Genomic DNA, 18,980 nt, shown 5'->3' on the forward strand with positions numbered 1-18,980 from the left:
AAACGAAGTCAACAATGCTTAGTGCTCACTTGACTAGGTCAGAGATCGTTCACCAAGTCTAAGGGAGCACCCTTAGTTGCCTTCTGCTTGTAAAACAAGTAGAATACAGAAATGGTGACCCCAATCAAAGGAAAAGCCTGAGCTATCGATGACCTCCTTTTTGAGTCTAAGGACACTTCAATAGCTCACTTGTTCACGGGTTTTCAACCCTGTGAAGACATGGAAGGACTGAAGTTTAAGAAGAAGGAGAAAAAGAGAAGCAAAGGTCATGAGGGGACAGGCTCTTCATGGAGGAAGGTAAGGACCCTTAAACTCACTGCCAAGCTAAAAGCAAGACTTAGGTTATGAAAGACAGAATGACTTTCACATTACTACCTACTAACAAATTCAGAAATATTCCACAGGACAGGATCCCTGGGCCTTCCTCCATCACTGACACAGGCTCCCACCGGCACTCTGCATGAATCCCTACCCCTTTTGCTACAGAGGCTCACTTACCAGCCATGAGAGTGGACGTCTGCTCACTGAGAGTCTGGGGCAGAAGAGGCAATGCCTCCGACCACTCCTTATCTTCACCTAAAATGTTTTACCACGGGGTTCTCCCCTGCAATGCTCTACGTATGACTGAGTCCAGTCACTGGAGTGACGAAAATTATTCATGTGACATCAGGACAATTTTAGTGTGGAGATGAAGTCCACAGAGCAATCAACAGTAAAAGAAAAAGATAATGCAACCACAAGTCTCTCAAGGTTTCAGTTTTCTTCTGATCTGAGCTATCATTACTAATGCACACAACTGAGAAAACAGTATGAGTAATTATTTATCAGAACATTAATATGGTTAACGTAAAAAGCAATCAGTCGGTGGCAAAAGAAAACTGAAGAAAAAAAGCATAGCAAAAGTATCTGAGATTTGAATTATTCCCTATTGCCCTTTCTGAAACAACAAAATATTTGTAAATAATCACTTCTAAGTGATTATCAGAAATGAAAATGGAAACTGAATACAAAATCAGGAGAATGCAAGACAAAGTTAATCTGGTTTCTTTCTCATGTGCTAAACAGAAGTGTAACTGAAGAAAAATAATTAAAATACAATTGAAGAAAAATAATTAATATATCCAAATTCTTTCTTGAGTATACGTATTTACAGTTACTAGATCTTTTTTATTTTTATTTAATTTATTTATTTATTTTTTTGAGCAGGTACTCAAACAATAGAAAGATGCTCTGTTAAATGCAGTGACTGGACAGTACTTAACGTACTCTCTGGGTTTCAAAGTGCCTGGCAGCAAAATCAAAGGATTAAAGCAAAACTGACTTGACAACAAAGAGACAAAAGCCCATTACAGCATAACTCATTATATCACTTCTCTTACGATAAAGGGAAATAGTAAATCAGACAAATATTGATTCAAGAGCTCTTTTTTTGTTCTAATTATGGCTTCTTCCCATACCCTAAAAGAGGCTTGAAAACTATTATGACTCATGGTCAAACTGAAACCCCCTTATATGTATACAATTCTACCATAAATACACAGTGGCCAGCACAAAACATGGTTTTCCAGTTCTGCGCATCTTTATCCTCCTCCTTCTGAATATAAAACCTTTAAGAGCAATGCTCACATCTGCTTTGTCTCATACATAGGGTTTAGTTCTCACCACAGAGATGTTTGATAAACCTCGCTGCACACGGAGAACACAATACACATACACAGGATGACCTCGGTAGCTCTTTCTCGTTAGGATAAACACTCCGATTTATCTGCTAACAGTGGTGAAGATATGAAAAGACACCGATATATATTTGTCCACAGCTCCTGATCTGGCATCCTTCCCAACAATTTGGTGACACCCCCCGCCCCCGCCCTTCTCGGGGTTGTACAAGACGGCAAGCTGGCTCTGGGGAAATCTCAAGGCCATGGGTGACAGGAAAGCTAAATGGCATGGCTAAATGCTGACCAACCATGTTTAGGTCCTATTAACACAGCATATTCTGTAGCTCATCTTTCCACGCCCCAACACACATACCAAGAGTTGGAAAGTACCAGTTGTCTTTTGATGAATGTTCTTAACCAGCAGGCCAGGAGGCTTCTCCAGTGTCATCGCCGACTTCTCACCCCTAACACTATAGGCAGAACTTTCATCACAGACCCAGAACCACAAGAAGCCCAGCCGCCAGGTTCAACAACCCTCTGGATCAGGAACTCACCTTTAAGGCACTGTTAACCAAACTTTTTTTGCTCAAACAGCCACTAAGAAAAAGTAAAAGTTCTGTTTTTCATGTATTTTAAATACATATTTACATTTCTTTATAATTTTAATTAATGGAAAATGTTACGATTCTGCCATATTGAAAGTACTACAATTTTTAATTAAAACATGTCAGGTCTTTAAATGTATCTAGTGAAATCTAAATACCACAACTGTTTGAAAACCACCTTCATCCAAGAAAAAAGTTTATGAGCAAACTCTTCTTTAACAGTAAAAAAATGCTACATTGGTCTATTTTCTCCTTGAACTTACATTTCTATTCTATTTCCCCAACTTAATTTTCTCTCAATATAATACGTTTTAACTCTTGAGAGGCTTTTATTAATCTCCCTATTACATTTCTGTATAACAAAATGTGTATAAAGTGATTTTTTAAAAATTTCCTATGTCCATACTATTTAAAAGTGTTCACTTTTCTTCTGGTTCGAGGTGTGATTACTAATGGACCCAACTGATCCAAACAACACTAATGAATATTTATAAGAATGTTAATGTAGTTAACATGGAAAGTATACTTTTACTTTGTCTTTTTTATTTTATTTTTTTTTCTGTTTCATTAGAATGCATTTCTAAAGAAACAGATAAGCCAAGTTTATTTTTCTCCAATTACTTCATATACCTATGGATGGAGTATTCCTTATTGCTATAATAAGGTGGAGATTTAACACCATTTCCATACCTTTTCATTTTTATGAATGTAAGCAGTAAGAAATCTTATTTATAAAAGAAGAGAATGAAGGATACTTACCATCAAAACATCTTTTTGTTTATTATCTTATAATTAGATTAGGTCTTCCTTCAATTTTGTTGAAAGCCAAGATGTAAAAACTAACTTACAAAAAGATGTGTGGTCTGGCCATTAAATTTGGCCTTTTTAACAACACAAACACTAGTATTTTCATAGTGCTTTGTTGGTGGGACAAGACTTTTGCACCCCAGGACAACACACCACAGTAAAGTTTGGAATGGGTTGGGTAATAGCTGTGCCTTCCTTGGTCAAGGAGAAAAGGGACTCTAATAGGTAAGATAGAAAAGGAGATGTAGCAAAAGCAGTTTTCAGAAAGAGTATCTATAGATGATGAAGACCAGGAAACCATCTCCCTAAACCATCAACACCTTCATATGTCTTAGAAAGTCTTCATGTATACCCAGCCTGGAACACAGCCCCCCAACCCCAGGCAAGAGTGTTATTGCCAGGCATTCTATCCATTTAGCTTTGTACACATAAAAGTACATTTGTTTTTTTTTTCCAATTTATTTATTTTCAGAAAAACAGTATTCATTATTTTTTCACCACACCCAGTGCTCCATGCAAGCTGTGCCCTCTATAATACCCACCACCTGGTACCCCAACCTCCCACCCCCCCACCACTTCAAACCCCTCAGATTGTTTTTCAGAGTCCATAGTCTCTCATGGTTCATTTGGTTTGATTAATACATGAATTCCCCTACAATATATCAGCTTGTAGCAGATACTATAGGAGAAGCAATAAATTTTTTAAAAACACAGAATCATAATTCTTGTTCTTTCTACTTGTAGAGATGGCAAACACCTAATAAATCATAATTTCCTACAGTATAGAAATTTACTCAACAAAAGACTGTTTAAGTCAATATTTTTAATAATGTCAAAAAAATCTAGAAATCATCCAAATGTTTAATAATAAGAAAATTACTGAATAAATGTTACAGCAGCCATATAATGGAAGAATATACAATATTTTAATTTGAAGAACATATATTGACATTAGAAAATGTTCTTCATATTATGTGGCCTGAAAAAATAAGGAAGAAACAAACATAAATAAAATTCATACTAATTTGTAAAAATGTGTATATTTTTTTAAGGAAAAGTCTGTTAAGAAAATCTGTTAAACAGTTTTCAGTGATTATCCTTAGGTGATGTAATTATAGGCAACTTTCTTACTTGTTCTTTTCAAATGTCTGACACAGGGCATTTCTTCCATGATAAAAGGGAATGGGGAACTGTAAGGAAGGCGGGGAAACAGGCTCACTACCTCTGGCTTGTTGAACATGGCTACAGAGTTTGTGAGAGATGGTGTCCAGCCAAGGGACCAGCGGGAGTTTAAATCCATCCCACAGGGTGTAGGACTGCTTCTCCCCAGCAAGGGGTGGGGGCCTTTCCTAGTCTGCAGTGGAAGATCTTGCCCAATGTCTACATTCTCTCTTAGATTCTGGACATTTTTCTCCCTGACCAATTTTACACTTCCACCTCATTCCTCAGCTGCTTTCTCTGGATTACTGATTTCACTCACTCCACAGATGCCTAGAAATCACTGCAGTCAGGTTCCCATCATGTTAACCTCATGAACTATCCCAGCTCATGGATTTTAAAAAGAGCGGACTGCTTTCAGCTCAGGTCATGATCCTGGAGTCCCGGGATCGAGTCCCGCATCAGGTTCCCAGCTCCACAGGGAGTCTGCTTCTCTCTCTGACCTTCTCCTTGCTCATACTCTCTCTCACTGTCTCTGTCTCAAATAAATAAATAAAATATTAAAAAAAAAAAAAAGAGCGTTCAGTCAACAAGTAAAATGCTATATGCCAGTCAGGTTATTTGGGGCTTCAGGAAGACACGGTTGGCGATTTTTACTTCCACCATATTTTACAACTCCAGTCTCCTTACCTCAGCAAGTGTGGAGGGATCTTGACAATGGTATCCACACCACCCAGGGTTTCTGCAGAAGGAAAATTACAAAGTTAAAAATAAATACATATAGACTGAGAATCTGCAGATAAATTTCTGTTAGTTTCTTTCTTCCCTGGAAATTCCTACAATTATACATTAGTCAGTTCTCAATTATCTGCATGCAAGTCATTCATACCTAAAAACCCTCTCTTGATAGCTCAAAAGACTTCCTCAGAGCAGTTAAAAAATTAGGATACATTTCCCTACAGAAACATAGAATGAATAACTAAATTTCAACCTGAACCAGAATTTCAATTTAATCTACAACTGGCTAAAATGTTATATTCTTGCAATAAAAATAGACAAAGGACAAGGGAAACAAAAGTAAAAATAAACTATTGGGACTACCTCAAACTAAAAAGCTCTTGTAGAGCAATGGAAACAATCAGCAAAAACAAAAGGTAACCTATTGAATGGGAGAAAATATTTACAAATCATATATCTAACAAGGGGTTAATATCTAAAATATATGAAGAACTTATACAAATCAACACCAAAAAATAAATAAATAAATAAATAAGTAAAATAAAAATCCACTCCAAATAATCCAATTAAAAAAGGGACAGAGGACCTGAATAGGTATTTTTCCAGAGAAGACATGCAGATGGCCAACAGACACATGAAAAGATGCTGGACATCACTCATCATCAGGAAAATCCAAATCCAAACCACTAGCAGATATTACCTGACAATTGTCAGAATGACTAAAATCAAAAAGATAAGAAATATAAGTGTTGGTGAGGATGTGAGAAAAGAGAACTCTCATGCGCTATTGGTGGAAATATAAATTGGTACAGCCACTGTGGAAAACAGTATGGGTGTCCCTCAAAAACTTAAAAATAGAACTACTATAGCATCCAATAATTCCACTACTACTGGGTATTTACCTGAAGAAAAAAAAAAAACAGTAATTCAAAAAGATATAGGACCCTTATGTTTATTGCAGCATTATTTACAAGAGCCAAGAAATGAAAGTAACCTAAGCATCCCTCAATAAATGAGTGGATGAAGAAAATGGGGTGCAATATATATAATGGCATATTACTCAGTCCTAAGAAAAAGAACAAAATCTCATCATTTGTGAGAGGGTAGATGGACCTCGAGTACATTATTCGAAGTGAAATAAGTCAGAGAAAGACAAATACCATATGCTTTCACTTATATATGGAATCTAAAAAACAAAACAAACAGATAAACAAAAACCCAAAATAGACTCATGAATATGTACAGAGAACAAACTGAAGATTACCAGAGGGGAGAGGTGTGGAGGATGGGTTAAATTGGAGAAGGGGATTAAGAGGTACAAACTTCTAGTAACAAAATAAATAAGTCACAGGAGTGCAGAGTACAGCATAGGGGATATCGTCAATAACATTTTAAGAACTTTGCCTCGTGACAGATGGTAACTACACTTTTATTGTGAACATTTTGTAATGTACAGAATGGTCAAAACACTAAGTTGTACACCTGAAATTAATATAGTTTTGTATGTCAATTAAACTTCGATTTAAAAAATAATAAATATGGAAGGGAAAGCTCTTTCTTTGAAATACTGCTTCAACACCCTCAAATAATAATTCATAATTGTGAGAGCCTCGATGTTCACAAAGTATTTTATGCAACATCTCATGATGCTCACATACATTTATGACATGGTAGATAAAACTTTTTTTCTTTAATCATCCTACAGTTAGGGATATTGAAAGGAGGCTCACCCTCAAATCTCATTAATCCAGCCTGGATGTTCACTACTTTACCATTGCTGTGGATTATTCACACTACTCCTGCCTCCAACAGCAGAGATAATGAAACACTATTCTCTTCCCTCTCCCCCACGGCCCCTTAGCCAAAGCTGTTCTATTTCAATAGCGCTAACAATTCTGTATCCAGTTCCAACATGTGTGGTTGGAGGAGGCTTCCCCACATGAACAAGTAATTCTCTCACACCAGCTGGTGGTCCTACCATTTAATTCAATTCTGACACCGTTGACTAGGAGACAGCATCAGATCCCACAGTTAAGGGCTCAGTCCTACAGGACTGCACCCCCTTTTCAGACCCCAATCCCAAATCCAGGTTGTCATCTTGGCTTCTGACTGGCCAGCTATAGGCTGAAGGTATGAATGAGCCCCCTCTTTGGGTTCAGTTAATTTGTTAGAACAGCTCACAGAACTCAGAGAAACATTTCACTTACTGCATTACTGGTTTATTATAAAAGGACAAAACTCAGGAAGGGCCCAATGGAAGAGAAGCATGTGCCAAGGTATGGAGAAAAGGGGAGCTTCATGTCTCTGAGGGTGCCATTCTCCCCATGTTTCCATGGGTTTACCAACCCAGAAGCTCTCCGAACACCATCCTTTTGGGTTTTTTATGGAGGCTTCATTACATAGGAATGACTAATTAAATCATCAGCCATGGGAGTCTGAACACAATCTCCAGCCCCTCTACCTTCCCTGGAGGTCTGGGGAGGGACTGAAAATTCCAACTCTCTAAACACAGGGTTAGTCCTCTTAGCAACAACCCCCACCCTTAGGTTGCTTTGTTAACATGACAAAAACACTTTATGGTCCTCTTCACCTAGAAATTCAAGGATTTTAGGGGCTCTGTGCCAGAAATAAGAACAAAGACCAAATATTTATTTATTATTAGAAATCTCAATATTCCAAGTTCTGATTTGTTCCCAGTTTTGTCAGCTCAAACTGTGTTGATTCCTTTCTTCATGGCTTAGAGTCCACAAGCCCTACCGGTATGAACCAATTTCATTGGAGAAGGAGAACTATTTCTGCTGGTCTGCTAAAAGATCAGAAGGAAAAATGGATACCAGATGTATCTCCAAGACTCAGTAGTGAGGGCAGTCTAAAACATGATGATGTTGTGGCCAATGGAGCAAAGGATGGGTGTAGGCAAGACAATCCTCCAAAGAGAAAGACGGGGTCAGTAGGGTCAGGGATGCTGTGGCCGACAGGGCCAAAGTAGGAAGTGGAAGAACTGAGGTTAGTCATTAAGATGACACAGGATAACCCTAAAGCAAAGCCCTGAGATGCAGATTCAAAGCCGGTCATGTCAGTGTGGCCTAGTGGTTAGCAGGCCAGGGCTCCGGACAATATGCTGCCGCTCTCCAAGGGGAGGTGCTGACACTCAGCAACCAAATCCTGGCAGTTTTCCTCATTAGACAGGGGGGGTTTATATTCAACTCAAAATGTTCAATAGCACCCAATCCTACAAAGGCTAACCAAGAACCTGAAGAAAGAAAAAAGACAAAGGAAAATCGCAGAGCAGCCATACTGAGCATATCCTCGTCAATCAGAGACGCTGAGTAGGTACCTGCACCGGGTCACCTGGGGAACCCGGGGTGGACGAGTGAGGGAAATGGGTGCATCACATTCTCAGCTGCCGACCTGAAGCTGTGGAGATGGGTGTGGTCAACTCCAGTGGGGCTGGGAGGAAGGGAAGAGGCCTCCGGACTGACTTCTGAGAAATTCAAACATTTAGGCGAGGGAGAAGTACGGGAGCTGGCAAAGGGAGCAGAGCCGCTTGGGAGGCATGATAACAGTGGGCAAGGCATGGTCCTGGGGGCCAAGGGAAGTCGGGTGCAAGTGTGTTCCATGCAGCTGAGAATCCCTTAGCTGGATGGGGATTCGTCACCACCAGGTGGTGGCATGATGGGAGATGGAGATAGACAGAGGTGAGTGGAAGAGGGAGTGGAAAGCCAGGCTGTGGCCACATGCACTACAGACTTTTTGAGAAGTTGAGCTGTAAAGGTAACAGAAACTGGCTGGAAGGAAAAGTAGGTGGAAAGGTAGAGGGAAAGCAGGAGGGATAGACTATTCTTCTTTCCCTACCTGGTGTTCCAGCCCCTAGTTTTCTTTCTCCTCTCCTCCATTTCCAAATCCATTTTGAAACAAGTCTCCTGATATGTGTAAACATCACAGGTTTCTAAAATGAAGACATGGTCCCCGGCCGTTCCAATGTTTCGACATTCTGTGTCATCCAGCCCCAAAGCTCACATGCTTCCAGGATCATCAGTCTTGAAGGAAAATGCCATCATCTCCGCTCTCCACAAGCTGTCGCCGTCCCTTATTCTATAACCTCGCCAGACCATTTCCTCACTGGCAAAAAATATATCTAACAACCTAACTTGCTCAAAGTAGAGGGAAGATACTATATATATATATATATATATATATATATATATATTGCTTGTTGGTTATTATGCAGCCATTAAGAAAACCGATTCTCAGAGAAGTATCAATGAAAACATAGAAGACGCTAAAGCTAAGAAAAAACAAATGACAGTCTGCCATAGATAGTATAACCCTCTGTAGAAGGGAACTACTCCAAAATGTGATTAGCGTTCTTTCTAGGTTTTGAGATTACAGGTGATGTTAGTTTTTTTCTTTATACTGTCCAAATATTTTTCAATATTCTAAAATGAGCGTATGTAACTTTTGCAAGCAGAAAAAAAAGATGAATTTCACTTAAGACCCAAACAAGTCATTAATGGGCTGATCTGTTTATAACATCTGCTTCTCTTATTATAGGTGTGAAAGCCACACAGAAGCATAAGGGACAGTCCCTCCATTCAAGAAGCACACGTCTACACTGTTGACATTTGTTGTTTGGGCTGACCAGCCGTCGGAAACAGAATCTTAAATTTGTTTTGAAGAAACTATCCCTTTCTGAGTCAGGGATTTGGGTAAGCCTTGTAGCCTAGATCAAAGCCAGATAGCCCATTCTCTTCCTTAGCTGGAGGACTGGTTTTGGTATACACATGACCCACTAGGACCAAGAGAGAAAAAGTGAAACCGAAGACTGGGCAGGAGTGACTGGAAGAGCTCCACTCTCTTGAGATGATCTGATGACAGGCAAGTGGGAGAGGACCCCTTTCTCCTGTGATGGCCAGCATATGGCAATGACATCCCCATGTCCTATGATGCTTTCGGTGGGAGACAACTCCTCTCTCCTGTGATGGTTTTAGTGGGAAATGACGCCTCTCTCCTGTGATATCAAGGTAACCCTTTTCCCCTATAATGGTCCAAGTGGGAGGGAGATAACCCCTTTTTCTTCAGATGGACTAAGTGTGAAAATGACTCTTCCCTCCCATGGTGGTTTTAATGGGGGTTGATCCCTCTCCCCTCAGATGGTCTATGTGGGTTGATGCTTCTTTCTCATGAGATGGTCTCAATGTGATGATTCACAAGCCCAGGAGACCCATGAAGAGTGTTTCAATCTCCCCAAAAAGAGCAGAGCAAGGTCCTTGAACTGTAATTCCTGAGCCATATTCAACCCACAGCTAGCTTTACAGGGGGTATTTAGTGACGAGAGTGAATAAATTCCATTTTGCTCAAGTCAGCTTGAATTAGGGGTTTGTTGTTCTTGTTCTTGTTATTGTTGCTGTTGTTTTGGGGGCAGGAGGGTTTGGTCTCCTGAATACAATATTTCTCAATCATCCTGCCCCTAGAAGAACTGTGATGGCCAAATAATCCAAAGTATTAGGTGCTCTAAGGCAGTCATGAAGGCAGGGCTCTGAACCCAGGGGAGGAATGGATTTGCCTGAAGAGCCCAGGGATTGCTTCCTATATGAGTTAGGCCTTAGGAGTCTGGAAGGGGAATTCCCAGCACGAGTAAAGGCAGAGAAGCAGACAGTGCCTGGTGTGTTCACAGAAGAGCTGCAGCTCACTCTAGTTTATGAAACCCTTGGGGGTCACAGAGCAAGAAGAAACAAGAGCTGGGGTTAGATTCTAAAGAGTGTTCTAATGAATTTACACTTTAATCTAGAAAGAAATTATGGGGTTGAAGGGGATGCGTTTTATAGTAAAAAACAAAAACAAAACCAACAACTGATGGAATGGTAGAAAACGGACTGGAGCAGAAAAGAGCAGGAAGCCATATAGTCTTTGTTCATGCTCCCTTCTCCCTTCACATGCCCTCCGAACACCCTCCTTACAGGGAAGAAGCATTGTACTCATCCTTCTAGCCCCATGCTCAGCACAGGGGAGGCCTTCATAAATGTTTGCTAAATAAATAACTGAAGAGAAGAAGGAATCCACAGCTTACCTATGATTTCAAGGCAAATCTACTTTAAAAGCCCTACCAGCTCACAGCCATTTCCTCCCCACCCCACCCCTGACCCCATATTCTATGCCCTCTTCTTTGATCTGTTTTCCTGATTTACTCATCCCAACCCTCACAGTGAATGTCAGGCACTGTTACTTAACTATTTCATGCACTCTGCCTTCCTTCGGTAACTACAGAAGAACAGTCACTGGGAAAGGAATCAGAGCCACTCCTGTGGTCAGGTCGGACTCCAGGCTTGGCTCGGATACCTGCCTCACGTGTGGGCTTCCCAGATGGCTTCAAGGATCTAGACTCAGCAACACTGCAGTTTAACTTAACAAGATGTTGAATATCAAAATTTAAACATTAAAAATACTCAATTACTCCTTTCTTCCATGTTATCTCAATCTGCTTAATTTACAGCAAAATAATAATGAACATAGGAATGGCATGTTTAAAGCGCAGTCAGGCCTGGCTTTATTATGTTACTCAGCCATCTGTGACCCTTCATTAGAGGCATTTGGGAATCTAACGCTCAATGGCTCTGCTGAATGACAATGGCAATGGAAAATTAGTACTGTGGCTTTAAGAGCCTAGCTGCTCAAGTATATCTGGTCCCTATTCCCGAAACGTAAACAATGGTCAAGTTCAGCCTACAAGATAAACTTCCATGACATATGCAGAAGTCAAAGAAAAATGACGTTGCTAGGATTGCCTGTACACATACACCCAATATATGTGAATTTCAATCTTCTGAATATTAACAAAGTCACCTAAAACACCACCAGATTCTACATTTAGTGGAAAACCTGCTAATGGCACTTCTCTCTTTTCAGGTTGTACCATAGCAGTGTCATAACATGCACTGATTGCTTTCTGATTAAGAGAGAAAGAGATTCAATCTTATTTTGTAATTGAATGGCAACTGAGGAAAGGCACACAGGCTTGGGCCAGGCCAGGGGCCCCCAAGGCTGCCTTGGTTTCTCCTCTGTCTTACCATGGTTCGATCAGTGTCACCCAAAGTATGCTCCTGATCCCTCTGCATTCCCATCCAGACAATTCTGATTGCCCAAATTCGTGCCGAATTGGAATGAACGTCTTGCAGTCTTCTTTGAGGTGGAGTTGGGCAAACCCGAGTCTGATGGGAATCACAGATGTGCTACCTGGAACTTATTTCAATTCTTGCACGGCTCACAAATTTAAAATCCCACCTGTCTGAAGGGCACACCACAGCAGAATTACAACGGTAACGCAACCCCATACGCATGTAATGTTTCATGTACAATAACCATGGAAGCTAATACTTAACAAGCTGGCCTCTATCTGGAAAATCAAAGAAGCCATTCCTTCCAGGTCACATTCGCCAGTGTTTCGAGATCGAGGTTGATGGTTCAACTTCCCTTTTTCCCACAGGCGCTGGGAATCAGGCCCCTGGATTCGCACCGGCTGGTGGTCCTGTCTAACTCGGAGATGGGTGACCATCATCTACCTTGCTGGGAATAGGGAAAAGGGGGCCTCCTGGCGGGGAGGACCACGGTTCCCCGCTAAGGTCTGGTAGAAGACAGAGACCAGAGAAGAGGCAGATGGATGTCAACGCCCGATCCAAAATTCTCATATCCCGCATCAATTCGCCGAGGCAACTCTTTCAATCGCGCGAAACGCATGCATAACAGCAGCTCATCGGAAGCCCCACGCATCAGGGCCGGCTCAACCCCAGCCCGCGCGGCCCTCCTGCGGCCGCGAGCAGGGGCGCGGGAGCCCGACTGGCCGGCAGGTGCCCGGCGCCCCGTGTCCCGCGCTTACCCAGGGCCCAGGTGCAGCTCTCCTTGATGGCTTTGTACTTGCTCCCGGACGCTTCCTTCTGCAGCTTCCTCAGGATCTCTTCCATCTTGACCTTCGCAGGGTCTCGGCCACCGACAGGGAGAGGCGCGCTCTTGGGAGGCCCGGCCGGGGACACCGCCGCCTCCGCCGCCGCCGCCGCCGCCACTGCTAGGCTCCCGGCGCCTGGGCTGCCGCGGCGATCGCCCCCCGCCTGTCCCGCGCGGCCGCTGATGAATCACGCCCGCTCCATGCCGCGGGCCACGTCAGCCCCGCCGCCCCGCCCCGCCCGCCGCCCCGCCCGCCAGGGTCAGGTGCGCTCGGCGCGCGCGGCGGCAAGTGGGAGCCTGGAGGCCGGAGGCCGCGGTCCCCGACCCGCCGCCGAGGCAGGCCCCGGGGCCACAAGGCTTCGCGGGAAGGTGGAAGCGGATGTCCGGAGCTGGCTCGCCTGCCGGGCGTTGGCCCGGCGCGGCCCCAGGGAGCGTCTGGTCGGCCCGGGCAGCCGGCGGGGAGGGGCCTAGCCGCTGTCCCCCCCCTAACCCCCCGCCCACCCGGATCCCTACCCGCGACCCCCCTGCGCTGCGCCAGGCGGGGTGGGGTCGGCCCCGCCGGGTTTGCCAAGCCTCGGGCGCAGCGTGGCGGCGCGCGCTAGCATCCCGGTATCCGGTGCTCACTGCTCAGTGCACAGCCCTTCTGGGCTCTGTGCCAAGCTCGGGCGCTACCTGTGAATAGACTGCCTCTCCCCTACCGGGTACCAGTACACGATCTCGCGGAGGAGGTGGGGGGATGAGGGTTCGTAGCTCCATTATACACAGGAGAAAACCAGGCCAGAGAGGCTAAGTTACTTCCCACACCTACCAGAGTTAGTCTCAAAACACATTCCTAAATCCAAACCCCCTTTTCCTTATTCTCTTGTGCTAAATTGTTATCCTCCGGAGGGGAAAAAAGGGGGGGGGGACGCACAGGGGCCCAAGCAGCTGTCTAACTTTGGTGGGGGTGGGAAAGGATGGGCAGGAGGAGCTTCCCCAGTGAAGAACACTTTGGCTGAACTTGGGAGACAGACTGTGGGTGTCCAGATACTGGAGAAAGGGAGCGATAGCCAGGGCCTCAGGTCCTGAGAGAGCGCGCGGTGCTTCCGGGATGGCTTTGAAGGAAAGAGGGAGAGGAAAACAGGAATCTCATTTGGCATCTCATTGTTTCCCTCTTGTGAAAACCGTGACTAGGAGATAAGAACGGATTTTAAGCGTATTTGCTTTTCTTTAAAAATATCACTGTAGTGGTAGGTAAAAAATTCTTTTACAAAGGAGTAACTGGAACCTGGGAGAACAGTAAGAAAATTCTACAGTAATCTAGAAACAAGTTAGGCCAATAGTAGGTGGAAAGGAATAGAGGAAAATATAGCCAGAGATATTTAAGGAGTGGAAGCAGTAGGATTTACTGACTGACTGGGGTGGTTAGCATCTGGGATGACTTCCAGGTTTCTTTTCTGGAAAAAGGGGAGGATTGTGGCCCCATCTTCCAAGTTAAAGAAGAGAAAGAAAGGGTTTGGAATCTGGGGAGTATACGAGTTCAGTTTTGAACATACTCAGGTGGAATATGATAATGAGAAACCCACATGGTGTTTCACTTATGGATGGGCAGAAACGTAGTACAGTGCTGCGTGATAGAAATGAGGATTTGAAAGCCTTCAGGTATTGAGTTATTGATTCCTGGGGTTTGGCAAAGGTTGCAGGAGGCAGTGGATGGAGTGGATAGAGCAGGATGCCAGAAAGAAAGCTGGGGTCCTCTTATTCTTTTTAAGAGTATTTATTATCACTTTATGATTAAAAGCAAATTTACTAGAAATTTACTAGAAAAAGTGGTAATTTTAGAGATATAAAGTTCTAATAGCTTTGTAATAAAGCTCTTACAGAATATTAAAAAACAGATGTATTTGCACACTCTAAAAAAAGTGGGCAATGATTGTGAAGTCAGTCCATAAATACAAATAACTTATATAACCTTTGAGAAATATTCAAACACCTACTTATCAAAAGAGCACAAACATTCAAGTAAAGTGTGATTTTTTAAAAAATTAATCAAATTGGCTAAGAGCTGGCCAACTGGACCCTATTGTGTCATGGATGCTAGTGGAAGGGTAATCCTGGAGGGATTCTAGATGTGTATGAGCACAGATATGGCTACGATTCAGCAATCCTACTTTTAGGAATTCATCCTAAGCAAGTGATTATAGAAGTGGATAAAGATTTTTCTACAAGAATTTCAATATGCTGCTCAATCATTTTTTAAAAATTGAAAACTATCTACATGTCCAACAGTAAAGAAATGGGCAAAAAAAAAATCCATGATGTATGTATCCATAAAACAGCATATTATATAGCCTTTAAGAATAATGTAGGAGAGGAATGTTCAATGACATGAAAAGTGGTCGGAACTACATAGTTAAATGAAGTAAGGAAGTTGTAATATGCTATCACATACACCCATGCACAGACTGGTCCCAATTTTATTATTTAAATATTTGAAGTGGAAGTACATAGGAGTTTTAAAGAAAAATACACATGCACACACAGGAAAATAAACATTTTTCTTTTTATAATTATAAGGTTTTTTTGTTTTGTTTTGTTTTTAGTGATTAAAAAAATAAAAGTAGTATACAGGCAATGGGAGGACAAAGATAAATACAAATGGATCAAATGGGCATAAGAGTATTGATAGGAAGTCTGCCCAAGAAGAATAATGAAGGCAGAGACTGGTTGCAGTAGATTAATTAAGAGCAGGTAGAAATACATGTATAAACAACTCACTCAAACTGTTGACTATGAAGGAAATTAAGAGTAAAATAGTCAAAACACTTTTTTTAAAAACATCAACTCAGTAGAAAATACGCTTTGTATCACCACCCCCAGTATACCCAGAAATGCATATATAGGTAGATTTAAACACTGAAACAAAAGATTTTTTTGAGTAATCTCCACATCCAGCACGGGGCTGGAACTCACAACCCGGATATCAAGAGTCCCATGCTTCACTTATTGAGCCAGCAGGTGTCCCTCAAACAAAGTTTTTATTTATAAAACAATCCTTGCTGCTAAATAGAATAGAGTTACTATTAAATAGGGTTTGATTCATTGTTGCCGTCATGCTTGCCTGTTCTTATTTTGTTCCAGGCTGGAGACAGGAGGATAATGCAGCATGCGCAACCCAGGGGTCTGTGTGTGTGTGTGTGTGTGTGTGTGTGTGTGTGTGTGTGATTATTTATTTATTTATTTCACAGAGAGAGAGAGAGAGAGATCACAAGCAGGCAGGGAGGCAGGCAGAGAGAAAGGGGGAAGCAGGCCCCCTGCTGAGCAGAGAGCCGATGTGGGGCTCAATCCAGGACCCTGAGATCATGACCTGAACTGAAGGCAGAGGCTTAACCCACTGAGCCACCCAGACACCCTGGTGTTTTGTGTTTTGATGTCTATTCCTTCCCATTCTTCTCAGTTATTTTGGTTAAAAATTCTGGTTCACAGAAACACGTTGCTGTGTATGCTACTTATAACAATACACATTACTTAGCAACTGAAGTTATAAATGTCAGCAGATTCTTCTTTAATCTTAATCCAAAATGGTGATAAATTTATAATCATTTTTCAATGTATTTGAATAACAAAACATTAATAAGTAGTTTTCCTTTTTGAGCATCAGCTGTAACGTAAATATGGATTCAGGATTTTGAAAAGCAAATGAATCTTTTACCCAAATGTTTTTTTCTTGATATTTCAAATTTCTTTATTGGAAATGTTTAAAGTTTGAAACAGAGACTTGCAATATCTCTAATGTCTTTAATTTTATTCCATTCAGAGTGTCTTCACTAATAATATTCTCTTTCTGTGTTGCAAAAGGTTGAGGACATATAGTAACCATGGTGACTACCTAAAATGTATTTTGTAACTGTTGTATATATTAGGCATCTTGAAATGCAGTGTAACTTTTCCCCCATGGTTCCAAATTCAGCTATTAAAAAATGTTAAAAATATGAGTTATATGTGCCAATTTTGTTGTTAAAACCCCATCTCCAAAAATGATAGCCAAATGAGATTGCTTTTAAACAGAAAAAAGTGAATCCCATTCTTGTGTTCATATCACGTAATATTTTTCTCATACCAGCCAATAACTCCAGTGTAACATAACACACGCAAATATTAGCTAATGGAAAGGCTAGGCTGCTTTAACAATGACACAGTGATACAGTGGTTGGCAGAACATAGACTTTTATTTATAGTTTAAACTAAGTCGTGAGTCAGTGATGGGGGTTAGCATACCAGCTCCAGGAGATCATTCGAGGACCATATACCTCACATCTCACCTGCTCCACCATCCTGGAAGGCATTTTTTTCCCAAGATAGGTCCTAGGCAGGTTGCATTCTAACTGATAGGGAGAAGAACAGAGAGTATATGAGCCCAGGCTTCCGATGTAGAAGCCATGCAAATTCCTTCCCCTATATTCCGCTGGTGAGGACAGTTGCAGAGATGCACTTGGATACCATATAGTTTATCTGGGACCTCAGGGCCCCCACCGCAGATCTCTTCCTGTGGCAGAGGGAGGGGGATTTGGTGGATGGCCACCAATATCAGTCACAGCTCCATTTTGAACAAAACATATCAAAAAGTAACAGTTCTCTTAATGAAATTTAACAACTATTGCTACAATCGTTTTCCAAAGAGTCAGCAGAGATTCAGCAGAATTCTTAGGATGCCAAATGTATGAACATGTGTGAACAGTGATTTCAAGTAGCAAAGTAGAACGAAATTCCTAATAATATTTTAAATTATTCTGCTATGTTTCCTGGTTATATTTACTTCCAAATCACTTTCAATTCTATTACAATTTACCGGTTTAATTTATATTTTTCAAACAGTGTTTTTCCAATTCTATTGAATTACCCAAACCAGTTATGTGTTAGCTTAAACTGAACCAACACAATAAATCCTTCATAAAACTTGTCACATATATTTGACATAAACTGAACGTATAATAACTTGAAGTATTAGTGTTCTAGGTAGAATCATGCAACCTATACCTGCTCCTGTCTGGATAATAAGTATTAATGCTATTCTCTATATTCTATGGGCTGTATTATCACTTAGCAGTACGGTTTTAAATTTCTCAGCCAATTCATCATCAAGAATCATACTCACCATGACCACGTATGCCAAGAATAATTTGTTTTTCAGCAATTATGTGAGTAACTTTCTCTTTGGCCACACCAATACAACTAAATATGATAGTAACACTTTTTGATTAACTAATGTAAAAAGTGAAATAGTGTGGACAAATTTGTCTTTTATTCTTTCTTTGAAAATATGTGAGGGCCTTATCAACAAGTTTTTGACTGCTCTATTTCCAAGTTTGTAGTTTCCTTTTTGTAAGACTTTAAATTTTCATTTGCAATAATATCACTGCATCTTGGGAAAGAAAAACAAAACCGAATGCATCACACTCCCTGATTTCAAATTATATCACAAAGCTATAGCAATTAAAACAGGATGGTTGGCATGAAAACAGACACATAGATCAATGGAACAGAATAGAGAGTGCAGAAAGAAAGCCCTGTATATACAGTCAATTCATTTACAGCAAAGGGGGCAAGAATGTGTAATAAGGAGAGGATGGTTTCTTCAATAGATGGTGCTGGAAAAAACTGGACAGGCACAAGCAGAAGAATGAAACTGGATCACTAGCTTTGCCATACACAAAAATAAACTCAAAATAGATTAAAGATTTGAATGTAAGACCAGAAATTATAAAACTCCTAGAAGAAAACATAGGCAGTAATAAGCTCCTTGACACTGGTCTTGGGAATATTTTTTTTGGACTTGACTCCCAAGGCAATGGCAACAAGAGCAAAAATAAAACAAATGAGACTACAAAATACTAAAAGTCTTTGGCACAGCAAAAGAAACCATCAATAAAATAAAAAGGCCACTATTGAACAAGAAGGGATTGAGAGGGAGACAAACCATAAGAGACTTTTTATCTCACAAAACAAACTGAGAGTTGCTGGGTGGTGGGGGGCAGGAAGATGGTGGTTGGGTTATGGACATTGGGGAGGGTGTGTGCTATGGTGAGTGCTGTGAAGT

At 41.4% G+C, this 18,980-nt stretch overlaps 1 protein-coding gene across 1 annotated transcript in view; it reads right to left on the reverse strand.

The window, feature by feature from the left end:
• Positions 1-13,021, reverse strand: part of ARFGEF3 (ARFGEF family member 3) — a 186,001-nt gene extending 172,980 nt beyond the window's left edge. The window contains exons 1-2 of the mRNA XM_044247931.1: positions 12,840-13,021; positions 4,919-4,970 (exon numbers count right to left, since the gene is read on the reverse strand). Coding sequence (XP_044103866.1) covers positions 4,919-4,970; positions 12,840-12,924 — 137 coding nt within the window. The 5' untranslated portion in view covers positions 12,925-13,021. The remainder of the gene's footprint in view (positions 1-4,918; positions 4,971-12,839) is intronic.
• Between the last annotated feature and the right edge of the window lie 5,959 nt (positions 13,022-18,980).

The sequence above is a fragment of the Neovison vison genome, chromosome 1, assembly GCF_020171115.1.
Source record: "Neovison vison isolate M4711 chromosome 1, ASM_NN_V1, whole genome shotgun sequence".
Lineage (NCBI taxonomy): Eukaryota > Metazoa > Chordata > Mammalia > Carnivora > Mustelidae > Neogale > Neogale vison.